The sequence below is a fragment of the Littorina saxatilis genome, linkage group LG12 (genome assembly GCF_037325665.1).
Source record: "Littorina saxatilis isolate snail1 linkage group LG12, US_GU_Lsax_2.0, whole genome shotgun sequence".
Taxonomy (NCBI): Eukaryota; Metazoa; Mollusca; class Gastropoda; order Littorinimorpha; family Littorinidae; genus Littorina; species Littorina saxatilis.
Genome location: NC_090256.1, coordinates 7,822,819 through 7,844,199, shown reverse-complemented (window position 1 = coordinate 7,844,199; position 21,381 = coordinate 7,822,819). Strand labels below are relative to the sequence as shown.

General features: G+C 40.5%; 1 protein-coding gene across 1 annotated transcript in view; it reads right to left on the bottom strand.

Annotated features, from left to right (window-relative positions):
- The window catches only part of LOC138981182 (uncharacterized), a 26,581-nt gene extending 5,737 nt beyond the window's left edge, over positions 1–20,844 (bottom strand). Inside the window, exons 1-2 of the mRNA XM_070354015.1 lie at positions 20,314–20,844; positions 12,330–13,655 (exon numbers count right to left, since the gene is read on the bottom strand). Coding sequence (XP_070210116.1) covers positions 12,330–13,295 — 966 coding nt within the window. The 5' untranslated portion in view covers positions 13,296–13,655; positions 20,314–20,844. The remainder of the gene's footprint in view (positions 1–12,329; positions 13,656–20,313) is intronic.
- Between the last annotated feature and the right edge of the window lie 537 nt (positions 20,845–21,381).

Below are 21,381 nucleotides of genomic sequence, written 5' to 3'. Positions count from 1 at the left end.
AAAAAAAAATAAAAGGAAGAAGTGGAAGAGGGGGGTGGAGAGAGAATAGTATGACTGGAGAGTAACTGTTAAAATAAATGAAAGGGTAAAGTAAGCATCCTAAAGAGTCTCAACATTAACAAACTGGCCAAACAAGCAATACAACATATAAGGACAAACTAGCAAAGAAGTAAAATATGAAAACACAAAATCGAGTTTCAACAAATAAGAAAATAAAATAGATTATGGACAATTGGAGGAAAACGTCCAATTGGTTTAAAATTGAAGTAAATAATCTCAATAAAATAAAATGTTTATATAGGTGTCCCTCGCAAAAAAATGGACATTAAAAAAAACAGCCACAACCACAACTTTTTCCCCGTCAGACTTCATTTTTATAGTATAGAAAGAGAGAGAGAGAGAGTAAAGCAAACTTTTTTTCTCCCCCTTTTCCACTAAAAAAAATTGTTTTCCGAACACTCAGTTACCCGCCCAGTTGCTGTCAAAAGCTTACATCCGACACCACTGTTGCAAGGAAAGAGAGGGGAGTCTTCATTATCCGCAGTGGAGAAAGCGGAAAGTGACAAGCCACTGCACGCATTGTTGACAGGTTTTCTCCCTCGGGAAATAATTAGCTACTCCCGGGCGTACTCGCCAATTAACGCTGGCGCCAAGGTACTAATTATCGCTCGTCGGCCAGGAGAAATAGATAGTTCACTGTCTTGGGCCGCTATCAAATGCCCATCGCGTGGGGGTGTTTCACTGTAGAGTGGTCAGTTAGAGAAGAGGAAAATGAATGAATCATGCGAATCAGTGCAGGTTGAATGAGCAAACTGACAAGGTACTATGCGTCTGCGGGTGTCTGTTTTTCTTTGTGTCTGTCTGTCTGTTTGTGACAAGGGTGTCACAAGACAACACATGTGTGTGCATCCATATACTATTTGCACGTGCGCCGACCGTGTAATGGGCAAGAAGGTAAATATGTATAGCAATTATTGTCAGCGTGATTGTCGAGCTGCTTACATTACTATTTGTTACCTTTCAACACCCGTGGCAATAAGGACCCTCTGAAAACTCATTCATTTTCTATTCATTTTATGCATGTTCTTTTATTTATTTTTCTTTCCTTTTTTTCGTTTTTCTATCCGTTTATTTTTCTGCTGTCTTTTTTTTTCTTTCTCTGTGTACTTCTTCTTACTTTTTTCAGACAAGAGAGAAATGAAAAACTAACAAATTTTGCTTTGTTTTATGCCTGGAAATGTTTTTCTCTCGCATTTTTAGATTCTAAAACAGACCTTGGTGAATTCTTTTGTAATTGATGCTTACTCTAGCTTTCAACCCATTGATACGCGTAACAAAAATGTTCATACCATTTCCCCTGTCGCTCTTGTACAGATATAGCAATAGAGATCTTCTCCGTTTTTGATTCGTTTCTTTTTAATCGGAAGGGGAAGGGGGGTCATGTGCAAAAAAATCAAGATTTTCCCGCATGCACATTTAACAGAGAATTTCAGAGTTGCAAAGCTTTTGGTATCCTTGGAAACAGGGGGTGTGAAACAAATCTGAAATCATTTCTTCACACGCCGGTCATGCGCGTATAACAGAAAAAAAGAGGAAAAATATCGAAATACGAAAAGCAAGAAAAAGAGCGGAGAGGGAAGAAAATAAAACTAAAGGGTAAAAGATACTACATCACGAAAGCCGTCGAGGCGAAGAAACGCTCGGCATATTTTCCCACACCTAAGAAAGTCTTTGAGCTGAGATGTGCCGAGCGTGTCCTGGCATTTCTCTTTCAGTTTCGTTTTCAAGGGCCATTACAATCAGAACTCATACATTCGGCTTCTGTGCCGTCAGCATTGTTAGCGCCTCAAAGAATTCTTGCAGTTGTGAAAAATCCCTGAAACCCAAAGATATATATTCTGCTACTTCTATGCTATGTCATGACGGACGGGCTGTTTGCTAATTCAGGGTTGCGGGCCTTTGCTCTAGGGGAGGCCGAGTTGCGGGCCTTTCCTCTACAGCCAATATGGCCGATCCGGAATGGTAGGAATGACGGGAACTATGCTGAGAAGAGCTATATTAATTACTGGAACAATTCCATTAACAACTGACACCATTCTCACGTGTCGTGGGGGATTTTTGCTAAAGGCGAGCGTGTGTAGATATGCTAGTTTAACACGTTATTCGCGTGTGCTTGCTTTCCAGAGAATCACATAATTGGCTCCACCCAGTGTAGTGATTTGTACAGTCATACTGACCTTTATAAACATATATGTGAGAACCATAATACAACATGCTACAAATTCGTTTAAGTTAAAGACAAATACAATTAGGAGAGAAACAAAATGGAGTAGAGGCGTTTTGTAAATTCGAAAAGCAAATACACTTATACAATTAAAAAAGATAAAACTAAATAAATACAAATTTCCGAAAAAATCCACACACACAAAATTCACTGAGCGACCCCTTTCACTGTGAGTACCGTCCTTTGAAAAGCTATAAACTATTTATTTGTAACGACTCGTGACAACCAAAACAAAACAGGTAAACATAACAGGTTTAAAAATAAAGGCAATTTTTTTTCATCGAACACGCGTAGATTAGATTAAACAGACAAAAATGTCACAAGCTTCACATTTTTTTTTTTTTTTTTTGCCGGTTCACATTTGACCCGCAAACTGTCAACGGCAGCTCGCGTACATTTAGTGAACCTTCATAAAACAATCAAAAATTGGAAGTTAAAAAGTACAGTGTGTATGTGTGTTTGTGTTCACGTGTGTGTGTGTGTGTGTGTGTGTGTGTGTGTGTGTGTGTGTGTGTATGTGTGTGTGTGTGTGTGCGTGTGTGTGTGTGTGTGTTCACGTGTGTGTTCACGTGTGTTTGTGTGTGTGTGTGTGTGTGTGTGTGTGTGTGTGTGTGTGTGTGTGTGTGTATACCAACGTGTGTACGTATACCTGCGTATGGTTGTGTGTCTACATACGCGCTTTAAAAAAAAAGTGTACCAGTGCAACAAATTAATGTCTGTATGACTTCTGGTAATCCAAAGATATCAAGTAGCGTACAATCGTTAAACTAGACATGCCATGCTCACATAAAAATTGAATTAATTCTGACACTCTCCCTAACCAAAACTCTCTATCGCCTTGAGTCTCGCTTTGTATACACACACATATCATATTACCAAAGTCAAGGAAAGAAGTGTCTCTGCTGTAGGATACACTGCAAGCCCAATAGTCACCTGGCTGGCTATAGTGGGAGGGTTACTTTTGGTGGTCACATTAGATATTATGTTTTTTGGAAAGTTCGTTTTATTTGCAGCCACAGTTCGGTAAACGACAAATGGCTAAACCCAACCACCTAAGAATGAGAAGCGTTTTTGTAACATGACCCATATTCTGCAAAATGCAGCCATGACGCAGGGGGTAGGTTACAAAAAAACGTCATGTACCGCTTGACTGCATACGGATATAAGCAAATTATACCTTAAACGAAAGCTAAAGATTGTTGCCATCAGGCAGCAAGTAAAATGCCTAATTCGTATACACAGTTTTATTTTTAACAACATCTGTATAACATGCGGACGACAAAACAGGAAATGCCATTTTCTCAATCGATATGTATAGCTAACTGAACGCCTGGTTGAAACCGCAATCAAAAACATCTTGAAAATTGTTTATTCTCACAGCTAGAATTATTTTACATCAACAATTGTTAATTTACTGAGGAAAACAACAGTCATATAAGATAAATAATGGATGATTCTGAATCAACTCCGAAAACCGAACCGGGTCGAAGCAAAAAAGAGTTTACACATACACATGCTTGAAAAAGGATAATTTGGTTCAATCTGTTAGATTTTTACCCATAACGTTAAAGATCAGCTCAATATAAAAGGAAAGTGATCATTGTAAAAGGATTTTGCTATCGCAAAATAATTCAACTTCCGGTTTTACCACATGGCGTCCATAATATTATCAATTTATTACATAGCGTGCATTTGTCAGAAATTATACTAAATGTTAGAAGCGATCTTAAAGTGAAAGTAACGTTTAATAAAAGTATGCGCATTTACTTATTGATTGATATATGACTAAAATAATGGACATGTAATTTAAACGTACAAAACGACATTTTGTACACTACCTCTCTAAAAAAACGCGACTATGACCGACCGATATGTATGTGTAAATTAGGTCATTGTTAGTGATAAAAACGGGTTTTCTTTAAAAGATAACACGCAAACTGTGAAGTTCAAGGCCATAAATGATTTTAGTACGACTTCTTCAAAACAGGTCTGTTTTTCACTCCACCAGTTTCAGTTTTAATAAAATATATGTATAGCTGTCATTTTCAAAAAACCTTATCTGCAATTCACTTAGCCAAATACACCATGAACCCAGAAGATATTAGAGTGAGACACTTTACAGTGAAATATGTTATGATTCCCCTTATTTCAAAATATATGCATTTTAATTGGCAGACACGATTCACGTCGTAGGTACGTGTCGTCTGGTGAGGCAACTGTTAGCATTTTTTGTCGTAAGAATTGACATTTTTAAACATAAATCATGGACAAAAAACTAATTCTACAAAAAGTGCAGGTTTTCTTGGTATAGTCAGTTAAAGCATCTTAAAATTCAAGAAATTGTGCAATTACGTGTATGTATTTGAAATGGCAGACAATATTGAATGAAAGTGATTTTTGACTGATTGAAACCCTACCCCCACTAACAAAATGGGCCCTGAGATTAGGGGTGTTAGTTAAAGATGACTGAATAATGGCTATGCTTTTCCCCTAAAGTATTCAAAACCTAAACATATACATAGGCAAGATGTTCTACGTTAACACAATTAACTTTTTAAACATATACACATGCTTAGTACACGATACTTCCGGTTTTTCTACCGGATGACTTGTACATTTAGGGGGTAAACACCTTATCGTAGAAAAAGCTTTATTTTCAAAAAGTGCAAGTAATTATTAAAAATCATACATAATATTTATATATAGGAGTTAATTTTCCTTCGAAAGTCATTTGTTTCAAGTGGCTGACAATGTCAGTTGGAGAGTTACATGTACGTAAAGCGTATAACTGTTGTCTGTGATTAGTGCATTGTGGACACATTGGCACCATTTGATCCTAAATGCTAAACGATGTCGTGATCATACCACAGTTTTAGGATAATTTTACATCGCATCGATTACTAAATTGATGGTAGAATTTCACTGATAAATTCTATTTCTGGTAGCGTCAGTGCCGTTATCTTTTTCTTTTTGTAATAAGGTAATAACGAATGAACCACGTGTCACACTCTTATGCTAGTCTTTAAATGACAATTTCAATTCTAGTAAGTTAAAAGGCATGTATTGCGCGTTACATACATTTATACCCCCCCCCCCCCCCCAGGATTACAATGCAAGTAAACACATATAAAGAGATAGTAACGTTTTACATGGTTACACGTTCAGTAGTGAACGTAACGTGTGGTTTAACAAATTTACTTGCACATACAATAGTAAAGTCTGTCTGTGTGTCTTTGTTTGTGTGTTTGTCTATGTCTGTCTGTGTGTTCGTATGTTTGTCTCTCCCTCTGTCTGTCTATCAGTCTGTCTATCTCTCTCTTTCTCTCTGTGTCTCTGTCTGTCTGTCTGTGTGTATGTGTGTCTCTCTCTCTCTCTCTCTCTCTCTCTCTCTCTCTCTGCGAGGTAGGTGCACTTAAAGAGAAAGCAACACAGAAAGAAATGCATTTCTCTACCAAGAATGAAGTTTGTCTGTCTGTGTGTTTGTGTGCGTGTTTTTTTGGTTGCGTAAGTGTTTCTCTATAAGCATCTCTACGTCTTTGTTCGCGTACAGTGCGTGCGTGCATGTGTGCGTGTTTCTGTGTCGGTTTGTCTCACTGTGTGTACGTCTATCATTTTGTCGGTATGTTTGTGTATGTGTCTTTGTGTGTGTGTGTGTGTGTGTGTGTGTGTGTGTGTGTGTGTGTGTGTGCGCGCGCGTGCGTGCGTACTTGCGTGCGTGCGTGCGCGCGCGTGTGTGTGTATGCGTGCGTGCGTGTGTGTAGGCATGTGTGTGTGTGTGTAAGTGTGTGTGTGTGTGTGTGTGTGATTGCAATTATTCCTCCTTTTTACATTTAGTCAAGTTTTGACTAAATGTTTTAACGTAGAGGGGGGAATCGAGACGAGGGTCGTGGTGTATGTGCGTGTGTGTGTGTGTGTGTGTCTCTGTGTGTGTGTAGAGCGATTCAGACTATACTACTGGACCGATCTTTATGAAATTTGACATGAGAGTTCCTGGAAATTATATCCCCAGACGTTTTTTTCATTTTTTGGATAAATGTATTTGATGACGTCATATCCGGCTTTTCGTGAAAGTTAAGGCGGCACTGTTACGCTCTTATTTTTCAATTAAATTGGTTGAAATTTTGGTCAAGTAATCTTCGACAAAGCCCAGACTTCGGTATTGCATTTCAGCTTGGTGGCTTAAAAATTTATCAATGACTTTGGTCATTAAAAATCTGAAAATTGTAAAAAAAAAAATTTTTTTTATAAAACGATCCAAATTTACGTTCATCGTATTTTCCATCATTTTCTGATTCCAAAAACATATAAATATGTTATATTTGGATTAAAAACAAGCTCTGAAAATTAAAAATATAAAAATTATTATCAAAATTAAATTTTTGTAATCAATTTAAAAACACTTTCATCTTATTCCTTGTTGGTTCTTGATTCCAAAAACATATAGATATGATATGTTTGGATTAAAAACACGCTCAGAAAGTTAAAACGAAGAGAGGTACAGAAAAGCGTGCTATCCTTCTCAGCGCAACTACTACCCCGCTCTTCTTGTCAATTTCACAAAAATAAACAGATAATGACGTCATTTTAAGTGGCACAAACGTGTACATGAATGCCTTCCCTTTCGAATGATTTACAGTTCTAGAATTTCTGTCAAGCGGTTTAAGTTTTATGTCCGTTTTATGAACCCAACCCTCAAAACAAAAATAGTAACGCCAAAGAAGGAAAACATACACACAAACCAACGTTTTTCTCACCGGTGGTTTGGAATATTGCCCCAAAACTTTAGATTTAGTGTTGTGGTGTTAAAATCTATCAGAAAAATGTGTTTGCTAACGTGACGCCAAAAAGTAACCAAAACGGTCCTTAGCCGACTGACTACAAGCCTTTGGACTCCAAAGGCAAAGGTGAATCCAGTTTCAGTTCCTGTCATAATGACCCTACGTCCAGGATGCTGTACAAATAAAAACAGTGTCTGATTCAGCACTGCAATCTAGAAGATTCCTTGTTAATTGTGCGGTACTCTTACAGCCCAAGCCCAGAAACTTTGGCTCCAAAGGTGCTTTTATGTGTGCCTGGTATGGCTGTCTTTGGTTTTGTGAGCAGGATATGCAATGTTATGCAGTGAAACCCCCCTTTTAATACCTCCAAAAATATATTAAAGAAAATAAAAACAAAATCAAGCACTGAAAGTATTTAAATGACAACAACAACAACAACAAAACAAAACAAAAACAAAAAAGTACATTTTGTTCAAATACTTCATTCTCTGTTTTTGTTCTAAAGTGTGCCTGCCAGTGCCAGGATCAAACAATCTTTCTTTCTTTATTTGGTGTTTAACGTCGTTTTCAACCACGAAGGTTATATCGCGACGGGATCAAACAATAAGGAGTTTATCTGTAATGATACAGACATAACATCACAGACAGGCAAACAGACAAACAGACAGGCAGACAGACAAACAGACAGGCAGACATCAGGCAGACAGACCGACAGACATACAGACAGACGGGCAAACGCACACACACATTCACAAACCGCACAAACTGACCGCACACACACACACACACACACACAAACACACACACACACACACACACTCGCTTTACACATCATGACCCCACTACCGTGCCAAAGAACACCATCATTTCCGACAGCGGTACAACGCATTCCCAGAAACGCTTTCCCGCTCCACCAGCTGACCCTACCACCGTGTTTGCTCTCCAAGCAACGGCGAGCCTATCATCAAACGGAAGCTGACGGGCCAGTGTTGACCAAAGAACGCCTATGATCCAACAGTCGTGTGCAACAGGTGTTCCCAGTGGTCAAACACGGCAAAGGAAACCAGGCACCCTTGCAGGAAACCACCCGTGGACTGCACCCACTGAGCTATCGGTGACCATGCCAGCACTAAAGCCTTCACACACGGTTTAGATCTAATGCACAGGGTTTTGCCAGCACTGACTTTGCAGAGATGGCTGTGATTGCACCAATTAACGCTTCCGCTTTGGAGTGTTTGATACGCTTGTAATTTCCTTGGATTGACCATCAATGGAATCGGTCGAGGCTACTAGTCAATCTGCGACGAGTGAAACAGGAAGGAAGAGGCGGAAACTGAAAGGGAAGGGTGGGCGCTGTAAAGTCCGGGGGGGGGGGGGGGGTGTGGGGGGGGGGTGTGGGGGGGTGGGGGGGGGGGGGGGTGTGGGTCTGACGAGCTTTCCATCTCAGCGGGCAAAAATATGGCCAGGTGGAAGAAAGGGGAGAGGGGAGGGAAGTGACCGAGGAGTAGATATTCGTGGTCAAATATAGTAAGCCCCCTCCACACCCGCCAACAAATGAACAAAGTAAACAGAAGAAGAAGAACAAAGTTTGTTCCCGATGACAAGGCTAAACCATTGGTGTCGGTAGGTCGCTAACATCATTTTCGTCTTTTTAAATACAACAAAATTCCTGAACGTTTTTTTTCTTTTATTCCCAGGCACATGTAGATTTTTATTGAACGTAATTTGTGCGAGTTGTGCGCCCAGGATGTCATAGAGTAGTGTCTTTTCTTGCTAGTTACCCTCCAACAGTTTTTGTCATTTTAGATTTGTTTGAAGGGTAAAATAAATACATCCATCTGTCACATTAGCGTGCCCCAAAAGTAGCAGTTAAGATATTCTACTTCACAAATCGTAGCGTAGCATGCAGTTGAGTATGTCGATATCGATAATCACCTTGTCGTAGCAGAAATGAAACGGCCATGTGAATATTATTTGAGATTACTGGATCTTAATTGATATGAGTGTCAACATTCTTTCTTTTTGTTTATCAGCATTTTGTATCACTTCATTTCATCTACGAGAATGTTAAATTGTTATAGTATATAGTTTTTGTGTGTGTTAAAATTCAATCATATTAAATTCTTTTCTTTATGTTTATTTTATTTTGCTTCATTCTATATCATTTTGTTTTGTATATTTAACATACTTAAAATGAAGCATTTGCACAACATTTTGTCATTTGAAAAAAATCATAACAAACAATGACACCATTCGAAGCACACACACACACACACACACACACACACACACACACACACACACACACACACACACACACACACACACACACACACACACACACACACACACACACATACAACATTTAAAAAAAAGAAAAAAATAATATATACCAAGCAAAATATCTTCCTACTGCATCGCAACGCCCAAAATATTTGTTTTTTTCACAGACAACCTTTACTATTGCTGCAACTTTTCTTCTTTTGTATGCCTATCTCAACGCGTTATGTCTCAGCCTTGTCACCTCTATGATGACTCAGGAACAGGTGTAGAAGAATCTAGCATGGCCCCTGACTGAACTGTTGCGTCTCGTTCTTCTTCGCTGATTTTCGCCTGTCATCTTTCGAGTGTAACGGAGCAGGGTGAAATTGGAGAGAGGACAAGGAAGGGTACATTAAAGCCAAGAAGACGAGAAAAAGTTGCAGCGATTCTAATGTGATTTTAGGGGGATACGACTTCTTTTAACTTTGTTTTGAAGGAAGCACTAAACAAAGAAAACAGAATTGAGTCATTGAAACTACATATCTGATAACTTTTCCCAACTGTGCTGTCGTGGAAAGATATCGAAAAAAACCTCTGTTGCCAAACAATCGGACTTTGAACAATAACATGGCACACCATGCTATTCGACTCACGGGACCCATGTTATCGTTGTCCCGTCGCGTTTCTTTGTAGTGTTGTGTCTCATTATTACATATCTTTTTTGTCGTGTTTATTGCAATTAAAAAGAAAAATAGAATTCATGTAACCCTAGTTGTTTTTTAAAAATAAATATTGACTTGACTTGACTTGATAATAATTACATTTCCTGTATGTATTTTTATGATACTATTTTATTGAGTCAAAATGACTTTCAGTTTAGGAAAGTTAACTGAACATTCTGCACGATATTGCATGCTTCAGTCACAACTAAAACCGGCCTCTTACTTTTTTTTAAAAATGATTTTGGAATGCATGTCGATAGATGTTTCCGTTGTGTACGGTTGAATTAAATGGATAAATTATGGGTAAAATTCATACATGTAGCACAACTATCTTGAAAAATGTGATTCTATAAGCAGGAAAGATTCAAATAAGGTGAACTTTTTCAAATTCATCTTCTCATAAAATGCAGAAAAGCTCAAAAGAAAAAAAGACGCGAATCACTGATTTTCTTTAGTAATTAAGTCAATTAAAGCTATCTTATAAGGATCAGAAATTAAAGCAGCTTGCATGAATTCTTTATTTAACATAACTTGAAAACTGCTGCTCAAAAGAATATGAAAGGAATACATAATAGTAGATAAATAAAAAATAAAAAGATAAAACTCCGAATATTCGTACTGAGTAAATGCACTTTTTGACAGAGACATAAGAAGCAAATAGATAAATAGATACATATATATATATATACATAAATAAATAAACAAATTGAAGAATTCATTAACCAATAATCAAAAAAATTAATACATTTTTAAAAAAGTAAAAAAATAAATAAACAAATAAATAAAGAGCTTGTGAAATAAAGGGGAAAAAGATATAATACAAAAAATACAAACTGACACACTGATCTAATACAGGAAGAATGTAAATGGATGAAAGATAGTTAATTTTAAGCAAAAAAAAAGTGACGCCCCCCCCCCCCCCCCAAAAGCAAATAATTGTTGCAAGGTATAAACTTTTTTTTAGTTTAATTAAACAAACAAACAAACAAAAAAACAAACAAAACAAAAAAAGAAACACACATTTATTTATTTGCTTATTTGTTTATTTGATTGTTTCTCTATTTACTTGTAGAATTTGTATGTATTTGTTTACTGCATGAGATATGTGGTACGGGTATGTGTTTTGATGATGATCATGAACACTTGTTCGTAGTTTTGCTTTGATTTATTCTATTCAATTACATCTATTTATTTACTTTTTATGGTCATTACATATCCATTTTTCTATTAAAATACAATACTACTTGCTATCTTTTTTTATATTGGCATAGAACGTACTTATATATGATAGGACACTGATACAACTGTAAATCCTTTGTTATAACCTAAATAATTATATACCTAGAAGATGTGATATTGTTTAAATCTAGATCCTTTTTAAGCAAATTTTATGTTGTTTATTGTGATACACCACACTCGAGTTTCTCGTAATTGAGATAATAAAGTATTCCATGTCTGTGTCGTAGCCCTCTCTGATGTCACAATATTGCTGTGAGCAGATTTTATGCACTAAATTTACCGTGAACAAGTGACCGTTTTTTAATGGCTGTATTCTTCCTAGCTTTTAGTTATACCGATTTACGAGGTATCCTGCACCATCTCGGACACAATCGCCATCATCATTCATTTTAAAATGCACGTACACAAGCACGTACGTACGTACGCACGCACGCACGCACGCAAAACACGCACGGGCACAAAAATACAGAAACACACGTAAGCACGCACGCGCGCATGCACACACGCACGCACCCACGTAAGCACGCACGCGTACGCACGCACACACACATACACACACACACACCTCTCTCTCTCTCTCCCCCCCCCCCCCACCCCTTTCTGTCTGTCTGTCTCTCTTTGTCAATCCCTTCTCTCTCCCCCCCTCTCTCTCTCTCTCTGTCTCTCCCCCCCCCCTCTCTCTCTCTCTCTCTGTCTCTCCCCCTCTCTCTCTCTCTCTCTCTGTCTCTCCCCCCCCTCTCTCTCTCTCTGTCTCTCCCCCCCTCTCTCTCTCTGTCTCTCCCCCCCTCTCTCTCTCTGTCTCTCCCCCCCCTCTCTCTCTCTCTCCCTCTCTCTCTCCCCCCCTCTCTCTCTGTCTCTCCCCCCCTCTCTCTCTCTCTCTCTCCCCCTCTCTCTCTCTCTGTCTCTCCCCCCTCTCTCTTTTCTCTCTCTCTCCCCCCCTCTCTCTCTGTCTCCCCCCTCTCTCTCTCTCTCTCCCCCCCTCTCTCTCTCTCTCTCTCTCTGTCACTCCCCCCCTCTCTCTCTCTCTCTGATCTCCGCACTCACCGGCTTGTGCCTAGAGGCGCTGAGACAGAAGGTGCACACGGGCTTGGGCATGGACTCCGAACCGGGGCCTCTCAGCATGGCCTGGTGCTTGATGCACGGCTGGTCCACGCCCTCCGCTCCCACCATCAGAACCGTGGACAGGTGAGCGATGTAGGAGGCCGCAAGCCTCAGGGTCTCAATCTTGGACAGCTTGCGGTCCGCAGGCTCCGTGGGGATGAGTGTCCGCAGTGTGATGAAAGCCGAGTTGACGCTGTGGGTTCGATCCCTCTCGCGAGCATTGGCCGAGTTGCGGGGTTTGGGGTTCCCGTGCGCGTCGTACTGAATGACGGAGCCGTTGCTGCTGCCGTTGCTGTTGTGGTCCGGGGAACGCCCTCTCTCCATCATGGTTGACGTCGTTGTGGTGGTGGAGGCGAGCAGGGGAGGAGGTAGGTGTAGTGGTGGTGGTGAACAGTCGCTGTACAAAGCAGGAGGATGGGAGAGGAAGGATGGGTGCGCGTCTCTGGGGGAAGTTGTGGCTGAGAGTTTTGTTGACGCAGCAGCGGCGTTCTTGTTCTGTTTCTTTTTCCTTGACGTCTGTTGCTGTTGCTGTTGCTGTTGAGGTTGTAGGCTGGACACCGACGAAGCCACAGAGACAGAAGTGACTCCTCCCACCAAAAAGGAAGGAATCACCGAAGTCGACACGGAGGTGGGGACGTGCCCGTGTTCAGGCCTGTAGTCAGAAGAGGACAAGTCAGTAAGCACGGGGGCGTTGTAAGTTCCACCACCGCAGTTCACAGAGCCGTCGACGCCGTCGAAGTTGCCGTTGATAGTGTTGGTTCTCTCATAGAACACCGAACCTCCATTGTAGACCTCAGACAGCTTGGCCCTCTTGGTGTGGTGGACTGTCGTTACCGCACTGCACTGTTCAGGAGATGAGGACGCGTTCCTTCCCGAATGACCCCCTCCCTTCCTCTTGCCGTCCCCCATCTACAGGTGGTCTCCTCCGCCTACACGGTGGGGGTGGTGGGGAGGGGGGGGGGGAGTTGCAGGAAGTTGGGATAGGGTGGGGGAGAGAGTGGAGGGAGTTGTGGGGGTGGGAGTGGGGATGGTGTTGGAGGTTATCTTCTCCTTTTTCTGGCTCTGATGAGTCCGAGATAAGAACGTGTTCCGCACGTGCGAGCAGTCGCCGTATCAGTCGTCCAGTTCTTGGTATCGGACCGTCGTTTAGAATGTAACACTGTGGCCTAATTCTGACACATGCTGACGTCTTGTGGCGTACTCCACGACTGGCCTTAGCGAGAGCGTTCTCCGTGTTCACACTCGGACTGGAGACAATGGCGGCGTAACCTAGACAGAACCAAGAAAGACACTTTGTTCATTATTTCTGGTCTTGATACGGTAACCTTGGAGTAAATACTCAGACTTCTTTATTAAAATCGTTTATTTATCGTCACTCTGTAAAAACATTGGCGACATTTGTCTTAGATTAAAAACACACACAGGCGCGCACACAAACTTTCCCTTTATGTACAGTATGTCACCACCCTCCCATCCCCCGCACACTCTCGCTCATCTAATTAAAAGTCGTACTAAGAGGTACTTGGATATAAAAGGGTATTCTTAAGTTCTTACTACTACTCAGACTCAAGATATTATTGTCCTTATACAAACATAAGAAAAACTGCTACACGGTGTTGGACAAATTAATAACACAGAAAACACATCACATTTACTTGCACACAGTCATATACATTATAATGCGACAGTAGAGGTATATTGCTGTTAAATCAGAATAAAGTGATAAAACCGAGGAAACGCAAGTGGGTATTTCGTAATCAGAGCTACGATTAGCAGAAGAAGTATAATTGCTTTGTCCCAGACAAGATTTTGTTTGTTTGTTTGTTTTTTTGCTTAACGCCCAGCCGACCACGAAGGGCCATATCAGGGCGGTGCTGCTTTGACATATAACGTGCGCCACATACAAGACAGAAGTCGCAGCACAGGTTTCATGTCTCACCCAGTCACATTATTCTGACACCGGACCAACCAGTCCTAGCACTAACCCCATAATGCCAGACGCCAGGCGGATCAGCCACTAGATTGCCAATGTTAAAGTCTTAGGTATGACCCGGCCGGGGTTCGAACCCACGACCTCCCGATCACGGGGCGGACGCCTTACCACTAGGCCAACTGTGCCGGTCCCAGACAAGAGAATGAAGTATTGTTAACAAATAAGAAGGAAGTGACAAGTGTTTTTCTGTTCAAATTCAAAAGCAGACAAGAATCGGGAGATTTTCTAAGTTGACCTTAGCATTATATACAAAAAAAATCCACACAAAATCACCCACGACCGCAATGATTCATGAATGACAAGTATTGCTCTCAGCTTCAAAAACACAGTTGTCCGTTTTCCACATCAAAAACTACAATAACTAAAATCCAAAAGAATCGGATAGACTGCTATCATGCAAAAATCAAAATATGGCGTTATAACTTCAAGTTTGAAACGCACTATCAAACAAGTATCACAAAAAGGAATAGCTCCTGGAAAGTTCCAGGCCTGGGATATATTTTATTTATGTTCTTACGTTTTATGTTGTTTATTGTAAGTATAGGTTACAACACGAGTGGTTTTTTATATGGCTTGTATTTCAGTCAAGACCCAGCGGATGAATATCATCGGGAGACACGAGCCTTTGGCGAGTGTCTCTCGATTGATATTCCCGCTGGGTCTTGACTGAAATACAAGCCATATAAAAAACCACGAGTGTTGTAATCTGTATATCCCATTCTACCATCAAACACAAAGTGTAGACTACTAGCGGCACTGTTGCGATCTGTGCAGGGTAAAACTGTTGCCAGCGAGACTTAGCCCTTTTGCAACCTTAAACTAAGTGACCGTCGCTGAAAAAATAAAACGAATGAGTGCATCGATAAGTACGCGGTAACACTACTTTCAGACCATTTAAAAGCTTTAAGTAAAGGTTCATAAGTTGCAAGAAAGTAATGAAGTCGAATAGAAATTAATTTAGTTGAAGCGCACAATTCTTTTGTTTTGCGTTTCAGGTCGGCAGAACGGGCGAAACGGGTTTGGGACCCATTTGGCTTACTCGATTCAGAATTGATTCCACGTTGTTTTTCTCGAACGTGTGTAATTAGGCTTATTGACAGAGAAGCAAATCTTAGGGAACAAATATGTAGGTTTAGATTTAACCATTTGCTCCCTATTTGAAATGTATCTACGTGATAAACTGTTTTGCGAGTGTGTTTGCATGGATGAACTTAAACTGGTATGGGTGAGAGGAAAACGCGACCGACACGTCTGTCACCGCCGATTGATTGCATTTTGAAGGAATATGACTGGATTACGGAAAAATATGTGGACTTACTGCAGAGCCAGGCAAAAGAGTAGACTTGCTCGCAAAACACGTGAAACAGCCGATGTTTGATAGCTGAAGGCGCACACCGGCAAAACACACTACCGACAGATTCTCAAAAGTCGTCTGCTAACGATGCAAGGGGAGGGTACTCGTGTTTTTGTTTTGGTTCGCTAGCATCTGGTTATCTTGTAAGTTGAATGTTCGTTTTTTTCGACCTGCATTGCTTTCATAATGAAAGAAACTTTTGCTTATTGCATCTCATACATCAGATCAGTTCTGAGATTCATTTTTGCGTGCAACTGATATGGTTTTCTGAGCCGTGCAATACGATTTTAGAACTTCATACAAATGTGTCACATTGTTCGGCGCGAGCGAGGTCAAAGGTCGGGAGGAAAGTAGTCCTTTGCCCAAATCGGAATCTGCACTATCATATATTTTTTGGAGTCCATGATGTATTTATTGAGCTATAAAAATACAACATATATACCCATACTGAAGTAACAGAGACAAAGAAGGGAGGTCATGGGATATTGCTGTATACATCACACCTGAGTTTCTCCTCGTTGAGATAATAAAGTGTTCTATGTCTGTGTCTATGTCTATGTTTATGTCCATATGGATCCAAAAGATCCTTGGATTATTTTTAGTCATGACTAATGGTCTCAATGGGATCTCTAAAATCCTTGGATTGTTTTTAGTCTTGACTAACCTAATGCTGAAGCGCTTCCAGCTCTGCCGTGTGCTGACAAAACCGAGTAAGTCCACTGAAGCTAGTTCTGAGATAAACGACTTTTTTCTGTTTTATTACATTTCTCAAAAGTGACGATTATCTTGATCAACCTACAGAGATAATAAGATAAATAGCATTATTGTACGTTTACAACCCGAGTTTGATAATGATCTGATGGATGGTTTTTGTTTTGTTGGGCATTTTGTGGACTTACTTGGTTTTGTCACTTTTTTCCATTATATCAGATCTAAAAAAATTGACAGATCTAAGCAAGTGGACTTACTTGGTTTTGTCAAAACATTTGGAAGAAAAAGTAGTGCTTTTTTTGAGGATGAAAGTCGCTTGTTCATTTCAATGCGTTATTCTCTCAGGTGCCAGGAGAAACGTTCCGTATAACTCTCGCTTACTCTATTACACATGTCGTGTGCACATTAGAGCGCTTACTTCCCTTTGCTTATTTGATCTCTAAACAACGCTCTGGCTCATTTCGGTACGATTCTCACAGATACTTTTGAAGCGAACCTGTAACAATGTGTGCGTTTGTGTGTTTGTTCTGATTAAAACCAGTCTTGATCTAAGGACTATGTCCAGTCAAGAATAAAAGCTGGTTCTAATTGTGTATGACTGTGTACGTGAGTGTTAGTTTGAGTGTCTTGGAGAATGATGAGCATATCAGATTGCGGTGATTTTCTAAAATACATATTATTCACGTACAATTTTTTAAGCTACACAGCATGTTTTTTTGTTCCGGTAATGTTTTGTTGTTGTAAGTTTGGGTGGTACGGTTACTACTATAGTTACAGCCTTAAATCACATTATTTGAAATTCAAATCAAACACTATTTACCCGGGTTTGATGTCTTAAAAATCGTTTCTTGAAATTGTTATTACGAAATATTTCTGGACATTAAAATGCTAGCACAGGCACGAAAGTGATTTTATTGCAGGTGTCAATGTTTCCTGAATCTATTTATAGATGTGTTACGTTTGAATTGATATTAAGCAATTCAGGTGCCGTGTGGACATGGTACGGAAACATTCACTGTCCCGATTGACGGGTTTTAACAGCGAGGACGCAATTTTTGTGAAGGCGTTTTAGTTCTGCTTCTTCTTCTTCTTTTGCGTTCGTGGGCTGAAACTCCCACGTACACGTGTGCTTTTGCACGAGTGGATTTGTACGTGGATGACCGTTTTTACAAAACCATTTAGGCAGCCATACGCCGTTTTCGGTGAAAGCATGCTGGGTATTTTCGTGTTTCTATAACCCACCGAACTCTGCTTTGGACTGCACAATCTTTTCCGTGCGCACTTGGTCTTGTGCTTGCGTGTACACACGAAGAGTGATAAGGCACCAGCAGGCCTCACGTAAGTTGACCTGGGATATCGGTAAAATCTTCACCTTAATTACCCGTCAGGTGCGGCCGGGATTCGAACCCACGACCTTCCGCTTTGGAAAGTCTTTTTTTTTTTCAAAATGATATTTTTTGTCCATCAAAAAGAAAAAATCAATGCGCATCTTGTGTGCTAATTTCTACTTTTTAGAGTGCTTAGATAAGCAGATATGAACAAGTAAGTCCACAACCAAAAACAACTTTTTAAGTGTGCATGAATGTTTTGACAAAACCAAGTAAGTCCAAGGGGTTCCCAATTTTCCTATAATGATAGTTTTAAAATTCTTGTCAGACGACCCATACAGAAAATACGTCATTTTAAGTTTAGAACTCACAAATGACGTCATTTAAAGTTTAGAACACACAAATGACCTCTTTCGATAAGGCGAGACATAATGACGTCACCTTATGACGTTTTATTTTAAACATTTTTCTTCTCTATCTATATATAATTCTCCTGACGATCCTTGTCTCTCTCTCTCTCTCCCTCCCTCTATCCCTCCCTATCTCTCTCTTTTCCTCCCTCCATCTCTCTTTCTATCCCTCCCAACCTCTCTCGCTATCTCTCTCCCTCTTACTCTCTTCCTCCTTCCCTAATTCCTCTTTCCCTTTATATCTCTCTCTCCCTCCATCCCCCCCCCCCCCTCGACCCTGATTTCTTTCCCCTCTCTCACTCTCTCCCTGTTTAGTCTCTCTCTCTCTCTCTTTCTCTCTCTCTCTCTCTCTCTCTCTCTCTCTCTCTCTCTCTCTCTCTCTCTCTCTCTCTCTCTCTCTCTCTCTCTCTCTCTCTCTCTCTCTCTCTCTCTCTCTCTCTCTCCATCTTGTGCAAATTCGTAATGTTAACGTTATTTTCACTGTTTTGTCATTTATCTTGACAACACTTCTTCTTTAGCAGCCATGCTTGCACCAAAACTAGCACCCCTACTAACAAGTAAAATGCCGCAAGAATATTCGGATTGACTTTGACGTCATACTGGCAAAAACATTGCATTCTGATTGGTTATAGCGTCATAAAGGTTCTTGTGATTGGTGGATGGACTTACTTGGTTTTACCAGCAAATTGACATGTAATCTTTTTGGAGAAATGTTTGAAGTTGTGGACTTACTTTTCTATATCTCCTTATCTATTTATTTTACAAAGTCAAAATTTACACACAGGCTGCTTCTTGATTTCTTAGTTTTGATGAACAAAAAGATATCATTTTGGGGAAAAAATGGACTTACTCGGTTTTGTCAGCACATGGTAGATGTACTTTAAACAGTTTTTAAGGTGTGGACTTACTTTTTTATATCTCCTTATCTATTTATTTCACAAAGTCACAATTTACACATCAGGTGCGCCTTAATTTCTAAGCTTTGATGAACAAAAAATATCATTTTTGAAAAAAATGGACTTACTCGGTTTTGTCAGCACACGGCAGAGCTTGTGTGGGACTTTCTATCTTCAAAATTCTTGCTGTCGGAAGTTCCTCTTGAAAATAATGAAAGAAAACAACACAGAGAAACAAACAAATGGCAACATGTGTGTATATGTTCTTAAACAAATTAAAGCAGTCCGGTACATAACCCAGCAACTTGACCCGAGTTTTTCCTGCGTATTCTCACGAGAATGTAGTCAGCCACGAATCATGAGATATAAGGTTAGCAGGAGAATTGTTATCATAAGATCGGACAGACAGTGTCGTAACCAAGACACGGCCGAGACAGGAATCCCAGCGGAGTGTGTATTCAGTCTTGGCCAGCCACACAGTTGTTGGAGCTCAGCGCTGAGACTGGCGGATAATTAGAATGACTGGTGATGACACACCGAGATTACTCTGCCGAGCGATAACGCGGAAATGGATCCTCGATTGTCAGTGCTTAACACTGGGCACAAAGGACGATCAGGCAAGTGATAGTATATTGCACGTGATATCGTATAGTTTGTCAATTAGTGCTCCATCTAAGCTTTGGCTAATTGTGGGTTTTTCACACTGCAATTGTTGATGTACTATTATGAGTCCTTTCTTACTCAATGAGGTCAGAGTCAGTGCTTTATAAGGAGCTAAAACAAAGGATGATTTGGAACTTTCGTTTAGAATAAGTCCAATTACACGTCACAATCAGTCAATTATTATTCAACGTTATGGTTTAAGGGCTCTAGAGAAATAAGGAATCTGATTTTATGTCTCAGTATCTAGTATTGGAAGATTGGAAGATTGTTTTTCATGGTCATTGCTCTTCTTCTGCGTTCATGGGCACTCGTGTTTTATAACTATGTATTTCACTTTCTATTGAACACTTTACGTATAGCCTCACCAAGATCTTACCTAAAGAGAACTAACAAAATCATTGTGGATTTACTTTACACAACTGACGAAGCAGGAATAAACCACACACAAAAGAAGATCACAGCAACCTGATTATCTCATCCGCATAGCTTAATCGGATTGTGTACGAAAGAAAAAAATATTAATATGTCTTTGGTTTCACAGTTACTCAAAGTAAACCAAAACAATAACTCACAGATGACGTCACTCAGTCTTCAATGTTTTTGTTCTTCACTTTTGCTCCTGGAACTTCCAGAACTGACCTGGCGTAGAAGCTCGCAAGTTATTCACAGAAAAATGTCAAACGTCCGGATGATGCGCCCACAAGAAACAGCACCCTGCACAGCCTTACATGTTTAAATCACACTTTCGTTTTACACGCTGGACAAGCACTGAGCTTTCCCTTGGAATCACCGAAAGAAACTTTCAGAAAACCAACTACTCCGCCTCTTCCGGACACGAACATCATTCTCTTAGCACTTTCTGTCTATTCCTTTCCCCACAAAAGTTCCTCCATCACTGACAACACAACACACGCAACACGCGAGTTACAAAAAATAACCAGGTTCACCTGCTCGAAGAAACAAAGGTCCGCTCAACTGGTTACAAGAATCAGGAAAAGTGTCCTTTGAAGCCTGGAAGTGCCTGGAACTATCAGCTGTCTTCGTGGTAGGCAGATGCTGCGATCCTCCTCTGCACAATCGATCTTCGCAGGGTTCCTCAAATCTTATCAGACAAACGGTTTACCATGTGACCCGCTTGCATCTATTTGTATGCGCTCGTGAGGTGAAGGGTTGGAAAGGGGAGGGGCTTATGCATCATCTATCATGCAAATATCCCACTGACGAGTCGAGCTGCCTGCCCGTTGGCAGAGCTTGAAGCTAACATGTTACCATAGACACACGACTGACAGAGAAGAAGGGAGGGGGAGTGAACAGATATATCGGAGGATGAGGGGATGGGGAGGTTCTGAACAAGAGGAGGGGGGGGGGGGAGGTACTATTTCGTCTCGGCGTAGTGGTGACGAGGGCAAACAATGTGTCTGATACAAGACAGTACCGAATTCCTTTCGCTAGCGGAAGAACCTCAGGTCGGCCCTGGAAAGTATGTTCTAGAAATGGAATTCTTTCCTACGGATCCTTAGTCGGGAATTCTAAACAGGGCGGAGGAACGCCGAAGCCGATTGTTACCAATAACTCTCTATTTCTATTCTGGCAGTATCGGTGTCTTTTCTGCGTCTATGCGTGAATCCAGGCAATCTCTA